Source organism: Rhinopithecus bieti, unplaced genomic scaffold (genome assembly GCF_001698545.2).
Source record: "Rhinopithecus bieti isolate Rb0 unplaced genomic scaffold, ASM169854v2 scaffold_16999, whole genome shotgun sequence".
In the NCBI taxonomy this organism is placed as follows: Eukaryota; Metazoa; Chordata; class Mammalia; order Primates; family Cercopithecidae; genus Rhinopithecus; species Rhinopithecus bieti.
Window position 1 is genome coordinate 2028893 of NW_016808939.1, and position 9967 is coordinate 2038859.

The window sequence follows — 9967 nt, forward strand, 5'->3', positions numbered from 1 at the left end:
CTGAGACACAGCCACATCAGTGTTGGGAAAAAATATATAGTTCATAATAGAAATAAGATCAAAGAAGCTCAAGTTTGTAAAAATTTAGGAAGAATAACAAATATTTTCTACATATTTTATTTTCATATTTGCTGTACTGTGTTCAAAGAAAAATATCTTTATGACTTGAAATATCTGGTTAAAACCTTGACAACATTTATTGAGTCCTATGGTTGACCACAGATAAGCATTTGGTATAATCATTGGAGGCCTTCAATTCAATCCACCTCTTCCAACTGTCACATTCTAGATGTTGCTAATCTCTCTCCAATGCTTTATATTCATACATATCCTTTTTGTTCCTCTGTTCTGCTAATTATTTCATACTTATTATGTCAGGATTTCTTCTAATCAATGATTTATATTTCACCTATTTAACAATATTAACTAACACCTACTGAATACAGTAAGAGGCTACAAAGGAAATGTAATACAGTCCATACTGATTGTTATGCACTGTTATTCTAAGTGAGCAGTTCACTTAGAAAAACAATGCATAACACTTGATCATTCCCAGTTAAGCAGCAGAAACAATAGGTGGGGGTGGGGGGGGTGGTCAGGGTGTTGGAGAGAACATGGAGGTCAGGTGTTAAATGGATCAAAGTGTGGAGATGGCTCAAAACTGACAGATCAACTAGGTTTGCTCAGAAGAGCTGTCAGTTTGGAGGTATTATGGAACAAGACCATTTCACTTGCTGTGAATTTACACATCTTGATGTGATCCCATTTCACCTGTATCTTCTTCTTTCTGCCTCTTCTTTTCTCTTTTACTACCTGTTATGGAAATTGTAAAGTAGAGCACATGGTATCCACAGCAGCTTTGGAAGAACTCAGTGTGCCAGGGAAGCATGAATACAGTGTTACCCAAAAAGGAAATGTTTACTCATTGGTCTCAAAGGTGAATGACAGATTCTTCCTGGGTGTCTCATCGTTTTTGTTGGTTCCTTTAACCATGTCCCCAACTTTATAAGTTGTTCTTTTTGCACCTGTCTTTGAAGGTGCTTATGAATGTGCTATATATTTGCCCTTTGGACCCTCTCTGAGATTTCATTACTCATTGATAAAATACAAAATTTTCCTTTTATTGGCAGTGTCAGGGATCTAAGCTAAACTGTGGTTCAAAATTATTAAATGAAAAATTCCAGAAATACATAATTCATATGTTTTTAAATTGCACACCATTTTGAGTTGTGTGATGAAATATCGCACCGTCTCACTTCGTCCTGCTCAGGACATGAATCCTTCCTTTGTCCCCCATGTTCACACTGTAGATACCATGTTCCATTAGTTACTTAATAGCCACCTTGATGATCAGATTGACTGCACTGATGCCTCAGTGTTGGTGTTCAATAACCCTTCTTTATTAAAATGGCCCCAAACTGCAAAATAAGTGATGTTGGCAATTCAGATGTGCCAAAAAAGAAGCCATAAAGTGCTTTAAGTGAAAACATGAAAGTTCTTGACTTAATAAGTAAAGAAAAACTCACATGCTGAGGTTGCTAAGATCTACACTCAGAAACAATCTTTTATCCATTAAGTTGTGAAGAAGAAAAAAGAAATCTGTGCTATTTTTTCTGTTGCACCTCAAATGGCAAAAGTTTTGGCCACAGTATTTGATAAGTGCTTAGTTAAGATAGAAGGTGGAAGGCATAAATAGAAAATATTTTCCAGGTGATGGAAACATGTTGCACCTGAAAGCATTGAATCTGTATGAAGACTTCAGCAAGGCATCCTCCAAAACGAGTGACAATGACCCATTTTCTTCAAATATAGGATGGTTAAACAAATTTGGGAACAGGTTTCGACTGAAAAGTGTAAAAAATACTGAAGAGGGCCAGGCGCAGTGGCTCATGCTTATAATCCCAGCAATTTGAAAAGCCAAGGTGGGCGGATCATGAGGTCAAGAGATCGATGATACTGGCCAACATGCCAACATGGTGAAATCCTATCTCTAGTAAAAATACAAAAATTAGTTGGGCATGCTGGCGTGTGCATGTAGTTCCAGCTACTTGGGAGGCTGAGGCAGCAGAATCGCTTGAACCCAGGAGGCGGAGGTTGCAGTGAGCCAAGATCGCGCCACTGCACTCCAGTCTGGTCCCGACAGAGCAAGGTTCCGTCTCAAAAACAAAACAAAACAAAACAAAAAACCACTGACTGAAGAGGCTCCATCTGCCAATGAAGAAGCTGCTGCCACATTTCTGGAAGAGTTGAAGAAGTTGGTTAGAAAGAAAGGATACCATCCAAAGCAAGGTTTTAATTGTGATGAAACCAGGCTCTTCTGCAAGAAGATGCCCAATAGAACCTACATTCTTAAAAGTCCAAAGGAGGCACCAAGACATAAAACATGGAAGGACAGATTAACACTGGTGCTAGGTGGCAATGCTGCAGTGCATATAATAAAGAGAGGCATAGCATGCAGAATGAAGAAGCCATACACTCTCAAACCCAAAAGCAAAAATTATCTGCTTGTGTTCTGGCAACATAATCAGAAAGTGTGAATGACAGTCAACATTTTTATGGAATGGTTCTACCAATGCTTCTTCCCAGAAGTGAAAAAATACTTGAAAGAGGAAAGCTTAGAATACTAGACAATGCACCTAGCCATCCCAAATCTGTTTTTGTTGAAAATGAAAATATTGAGATTGTATTTTTACCTCTAAATACAAACTCACTGCTTCAGTGCCTTGACTACAGCATCATTCAGTTTGTCAAAGCCACATACACCTGCCTGGTGTTTGATTACATTCAATCAGCAATTGATGCAGACCCTAATCTGGACATGATAAGGTGCTGGAAATTATTCACTATTGCTGATGCAATAACACTCTCCAAAGATGCAATGGATTAATTAAACCAAACAACTAGAAATGCCTGCTGGAAGAATGTATGGAGTGAAGTCCTGAGTGATTTTCAAGACTTCTTGGGGATCAATGGAGAAGTTAGGAAAATAATTCACGCAGCAAGACTAATTGATAGAGAGAGATTTGCCAACGTGTTTGATAAAGAAGTGAAACAACATATTGAAGTTCATTAGGAAATGTTAACAAATGAGGAAATGGAAGAACTTATTGAGTCATCTAGGGAGGAAGATGAAGAACCTGAAGCAGAACCTGAATTTGCTGAAGTGTTTCAAATTACATAGATATTAAAAGAAAAAATATGGAATACAATTCTCAGATGGAATACAGCATTAAAGTCACCCAAAAAATCACAAAAGAATTGCAACCTTCACAGAAACACTTTGATGAGTTAAAGAGTGACAACAGTGGCCGGGCACGATGGCTCATGCCTGTAATCCCAGCACTTTGGGAGGCCGTGGTGGGTGGATCGTAAAGTCAGGAGTTCAAGACCAGCCTGGCCAATATGGTGAAACCTCGTCTCTACTAAAAATACAAAAATTAGCTGGGCATGGTGGCATGCACCTGTAGTCCCAGCTACTCAAAAGGTTGAGGCAGAAGAATTGCTTGAACCCAGGAGGCGGAGGTTGCACTGAGCACAGATGGTGCCACTGTACTCCAGCCTGGGTGACAGAGTGAGACTCCATCCCCCCTCCAAAAAAAAAAAAAAAGTGACAACAGTTACTGCTAATGTTATTCTTCTAAAAGATTTCAGCAAAACTCTTTCAATCATGGAGGACCCCAATCATCAATATCGTCTGCTCCTAACATCAGTCATTCACTCCATCATGGCTTAATGACGCAAGGATCACCTGAAGCAGATGATCCTCCTTCTGTTGTATCATCAGAAGGTCAACAACAGCGTTCATCATTCACCTCACTTCACCTCATCATGTAGCCATTTTACCATCTCACATTCTCACAAGAAGAAAAGGGGTGAGTATAGTACAATAAGGTATTTTGAGGAAGAGAGACCATATTTACATAACTTTTATTATAGTATATTGTTGTAATTATTCTATCTTATTATTAGTTATTGTTGTTAATCTCTCACTGTACCTTTTTAGAAATTAAAGTTTATCATACGTATGTATGCATAGGACAAAACAGTATACATGGCATTTGGTACTATCCACAGTTTCAGGCAACCATTGTGGGTCTTAGAACATATTAAAGGTAATAACACATAAAATAAGATAGTGCAAGTAAGTCTTCTAATGTAAATTTCCAGTTAATAAATGGCAACTATCATCATTACATTTGTATTAATTCTCCAACTCACCGAAATAAGAAAACAGAATCACATACCTTCTTCACTTCGGCAATGTTCTTTCCAGGCTTTCAAGCAAGCAGTTAACCCCACCATTTCAACCCGAAGTTTCACAGAGCTACTTTTACAGGACTTCAAAAAGTCTTCCAGGTTCTTTATTCCAGAGTGTAAATTCTCTTTCATTTGCTCTTCAACAGAAAATGACAAAGCATTCCACTTTTGCTCTTCCTTTTGTTCTTCCTTGGCAAATAACCTTTTCTTATTCTCTCTAGTAATTATTTCAGCCTTGGTCTCCTGCCCCAAAGGAAAAAAAAAGCATCTCTTAAAATAAGTTGAAAATATTCTAAGATAAGAGGTCATGAATGAGACAATATTAAGGGTGTATTGATGACTTTGACCATCATCCCATTTTGAGTAGATGTGAAAAAATTTTTTTTTTCTTTCAGAAATGAAGCCTGTGTTAATTTATAACTTACGACAATTTAATTTAGGGAGTATAAAGGCTCTCTGTAGATAATTTTCTAGATTTGTAAGTGGTGTGGTTTATTAATAAAAGAGTAAATGCTGCCAGGCATAGTGGTTGACATCTGTAATCCAGCACTTTGGGAGGCTGAGGCTGGCGGATCACCTGAAACCAGGAGTTTCAGACCAGCCTGGGCAACATGGTGAAACCTCTTATCTACTAAAAATACAAAAATTAGCTGGGCATGGTGGCAAACTCCTGTAGTCCCAGTTACTTGGGAGGCTGAGGCATGAGAATCCCTTGAACACGGGAGGCAGAGGTTGCCGTGAGCCGAGATTGGGCCACTGCACTCTAGCCTGGGCGATGGAGCAGGACTCTGTCTCAGAAAAAAAAAAAAAAGAAGAAGAAGAAGAGTTAATGTCACAAAATCAGAGACAAGAGGCCGCCTCTCTTTTCATGTCTCCATGCTATGATATCTGCTGCTCCCTCTGGAATCGCCTGTCCTCTTCCATTCTTCCCACATCACTTCCGTATTCTCTACTTGTTTAATATATTTCCTCCATGAAGATTTCCCTGACTCTCCCAAGTCTAAGTCATGTATTCTTCCTCTGCTCAGACATCTATTGAAGCACTCATTAGCACAAACTATAGTTGTAATTTCACTTGTCATTCCTCCTCTCTTAATTGAGATCCTGAGACAGGAATGTGCCTTTGTTGTCTGTATGTCTCAAGCACAAAGCATTTAGTCCATAATGTTTGATGAGTGAATAAGGAAAGAGGAAGAAGAGGAGTGGATAAGAGGAACAACACAAATACAATTGATTTTATCTTCCTCAATAAGCACTTCCAATTAACTTAAACATAGTATGGGCCCACTTTTACCATGCTTTTACCAACCTGACTCATTCATCTACAAAGACAAATTAGAGAACTGTTGTATTAGCAAGAGGATTCCAACACATCTTCCACTCTTCTTGTTAGTCACGAAATTAATCTGTAAATGCCTGCCTATAATGAAGTCAATTTTAGTTGTCATCACTCTCTAAATTAGAAACAAATCCTTCTAATCAATAATATTTGAGCTTTCCCAGTGTTTAGCCTTCCTAATTTGCTGTGTTGGGCCAATTTAGCATGGTTCTGTCTCAACAGTACAAGGGTTACCTTTGACCCTTTGCCATGTAGATTTTTCTATTTTCATACATTGTATTATGTGACAAGAATTTCTGCAAATTTACCATTTCATAACATCTCTCAAAACAACAACAACAAACATCACTGAAAAGCAGTAGCTTTTTGTTACCCATAAATAAAAAAGTAAATGTTCAATTAAATAGTCTCACTGACAATACAATTGGCTATAAAAATGAAAAGGAGGAGAGAAACAATGATCACATAGTTGGGCTCAGACAGGCTTCTCTTTGGCTCTTAAAACAAAAGATGGGACAGCCCAACTGCTTAAACTTTTGAAGCAGTTGAAGAATAGAGCCTTCATAGAACATCTGAGAACCTTTTAGAGTAATTTGTGATTATTTTTTGATGTTATCTTGAGTAAAAAATACAAGAGCTTTTTGGATAAGTTCTTGAACTGATGAACTATCTGTCTCTTGGAGTTCTGAAATGTCCACTGAAGGCTTGACAAAGAGATGCACATTTTCCTGATCTTGCCAAAATTTTCACAAAAGTAATTATTCAGAAGTGAGAATAAAAATATTTTTTGAGGTCTTTATATGTTTCATTCCTGATAACTTCACCATGTTTATTTCAATTTGTTAAGGTAGATATGTGACAAATGCCTTTATTTGTGATTGGTTTTGTTAAGCTGGTACTTTCTCTAATATATTAAAACCTTTCATCTCGAGAGAAACTTTTTGTGAAAATAAATGCCATTACCAAATCCCCAACTTTGAGGCCCACTGAAAGATACTAAAGCCTGATGACTTTTCCATTTGTTTAAGATGGAAACCTTTATGACCTGTCTCTAAAGTCAAATAATCAGAAAATTCAGTTTTAAAATAAAAATATCTGTACTTAGACATTAATGTTGCAGGAATTATCAACTGATAATTTTAGATCATAAACTATTAGTATTATTATTCCAGAAACAGATTGGAACTTTTCTTATCTACTCCTTGTATTCCATTCCACAGTTATGTCTCCTGGGAAAAGAGTAGAAAAACGACATCCCAAGAAGGAAAAATGTAAGGTTGCAGGAGTCCAACCCACACAGAAAGAGGAAATGGACAGTTCTAACCTTCTACTCACAAAATGTGGTGGATTGATCAATCATTTAAATACTTTGAAAAGTGTAAACACTCTTTATATTTAGAAAACAGTAGATAAACATTTCATATCTATTTTTACTACCTATATGAAAAAGATTTTCACTGTCATTAACTAATAAACAACTATATTTTTAATGTTAGTTTAAAATGTCTAAACTCAAAACTTTAGTCACTTAATTATTCTTCAAATAGATACATACGTTATTATGTATAGAATACCATTACAACTTTTTTATGCAGGTTAGGCTTTTCAGCAAGAGGTAAAAGAATAAGTAATCATATATAAAATACATGCATATATATATGTGTGTGTGTGTATATATATATAAAGAAAAGTATTATATAAAAGAAACCACCAAAGGGATAACAAATATCAACATGAGAAAAGAAAAAGAATTTTTTTTTAACTTGATAGAATGTATAGAACTTACATGTGCCTTTTTGCTCTTGGGCCCACTAAAATCCTTCTTTGACTTAATAGTTTGAGTCACGATGATTTTCGAGGAGACCGTTTCTAATGAATTCCCATAAAACCGTTGGAAAACATGATACTTTTGCACAGATCTAAGAACACGAGGGTCTCTAGATTTTTCTGAAAAAGAAAAGACTTAAAATGTAACTTTATCCTAGTTTTTCAATAGCATTCTCATCAATTCTTCATATTATCCCACATCCATTAGTTAAATTAGTGGAAAAGTAATTTAATCTTATTATCTTTCTTAAAGAGAGAATGTAAAATCAAGTTATCTATGGATAATAACTCCTTCTCTTATTCAAAGGGTGGAAGTGACAAAACACACTTTCATGGTCTACCTCCTAAATCAGGTACCAGGATGCAACAAAAAAAATGACAGATTCCAGGCATGACGTATGTCCTCTGCCCTGTGAATTAGTTTAAGAAGAAGGTAGAGACAGAGGCAAGAAGACAACCATCTAAGATATTCTGGCTTCTTGCATCACTGGATAGAAAAAATCCTTACTCCAGACCATAGCCACAGAGCCAGAGCCCAGAGCATCGCAGCTAAAATGGTAAAATCTCATAACGTAAGAAATCCAGTAATCAAGGTATGCCTTACTCTCTTACCTCCATAATACGCACAGAAATGAAATAACTAAGCTAATTTTTCTATGTCTGTAAATATATACATCAAACCAAACCACTCTGAAGCATGTTAACGGTTCATCTGAAGTATTCCCCCAACACCTTGGTCATTTTTTACATACCCAGGCTAATAAGTACTTCATAAGAGCATACTTGATATGCCTAGTCCTAGATTATTCTCAGAGTAAGTTTTGTCAACTCTAACGGGGGTAGGGGTAAGCATAGGGATACAGAAAGTTGAGTTGAAGACAAGATCCTAAATTCAGTCTCTGCTGATCCACTGTTAGCAGTTTCATGGGCCTCCTTTTGTAGTTTCAACCACCCTGAGCATGAAGGCAGATAGAATGCTGGTGCTTATTACACGCAGCCAATCGGGTGGTATGAAACAGTGAAAATTGCTTGGAATACTATGGTCTCAATATATTTGACTCCAAGGAATACATATATTGCTTAAACTACAAACCATCTTTCCTTAAAACAACTTCTAGCACTTTCTCCTAAAACACATATATATCTGCACGCATATGACTGTCATAGAAGAAAAGAGAATTTTCATTACCATCTTTCCCAATGCACATCTAAATATCTTGTAGACTATTTTTATTCAAAAAAATTTAATTTGTGTCTCATGATATAATTTTCCACTATAAAACAAAAGGCAGAGAGTAAAGTAGATTTAAATTTATTTCACTAGAGTCACAGAGCTCACCATCAAACTGACACTTGGACCTGTCATAATCATCACTCAGGGGTTTATGAGAATGCCAGTGCACAAGTTCATCAAATTCTTTTTGTTTAACCAGTGAAGTAACAATAGGATCATCACTGCAAGACAAAAAAAAAAGCATATTTTAAATTGCACACTTCTAAATATAACACAGCACAGATTTTATTTTATAATATTTTTGAAAATCATAGCTCCCCTTCTTCTTTCTGCAATATGATGTGGGTGGTAGAATCCAAAGAGCAGTTTATTAGAGGTTTAATAAATCAAAATCTACTCCACGTCTCTGACAGTCCCATCAATATCAATTAATATGCATTCATTAATTCATTAATTTAAAATATGCAGCTGTAGTGACTTATTCTAAGATTAAAAACTATACAGATTTTTACATAATAATGGCCAAAAGGCATTGAAAATTTTGATTTTAAATTCATTATGTATTACAAACACATACTACATGTAATGTACTCTAATCATCTGCATTTCAAATAATCCTTGTTGAGTAACTCATGTATTCCATACAAGTATTTATTGAGGCACAGTTTTGGTCTTATACCTCTTTAGAAAAGGCAGATCTTTCAAAATATCTCCAGCAAATTTATCAACCACAAAAGATGACATTGGAATAAAACCCAAATTGGGCACCATTTCATTGGCGCTGTCTGTAAAAAAAAAAAAAAAAAGAGAGAGAGAGAGACAAGGTCAAATGTAAAACTTTCAGACAAGAATATTACATATTATTTTCTAAAACTCACATTAAAAACATTTTACATTAGGCCGGGCGCGGTGGCTCAAGCCTGTAATCCCAGCACTTTGGGAGGCCGAGACAGGCAGATCACGAGGTCAGGAGATCGAGACCATCCTGGCTAACACGGTGAAACCCTGTCTCTACTAAAAATACAAAAACATTTTACATTAATCTTATTTACATGTATCAAGTTCAGCCCTTCTCATAAAGTTTTTTCCTGCAGTAAAACACTTTGGAACACAGTAGAGCATAAAGAATTAAGACAGCATTTTGGCATATACGTGGATATGCATGGGGGATGGGTGGGTGGATGGATGCATGGATGGGTAAGTAGACAGATGATAGATGGATAAATCGGATAGGTAGGTAGATAGAAGGAAGGAAGGAAGGAAGGAAGGAAGGAAGGAAGGAAGGAAGGAAGGAAGGAAGGAAGGAAGGA

The 9967-nt window shown here is 36.4% G+C and overlaps 1 protein-coding gene across 1 annotated transcript in view; it reads right to left on the reverse strand.

The window, feature by feature from the left end:
- Positions 1–9967, reverse strand: part of DDX60 (DExD/H-box helicase 60) — a 107034-nt gene that overhangs the window by 63432 nt on the left and 33635 nt on the right. The window contains exons 9-13 of the mRNA XM_017887891.1: positions 9710–9758; positions 9337–9442; positions 8763–8878; positions 7383–7543; positions 4245–4500 (exon numbers count right to left, since the gene is read on the reverse strand). Coding sequence (XP_017743380.1) covers positions 4245–4500; positions 7383–7543; positions 8763–8878; positions 9337–9442; positions 9710–9758 — 688 coding nt within the window. The remainder of the gene's footprint in view (positions 1–4244; positions 4501–7382; positions 7544–8762; positions 8879–9336; positions 9443–9709; positions 9759–9967) is intronic.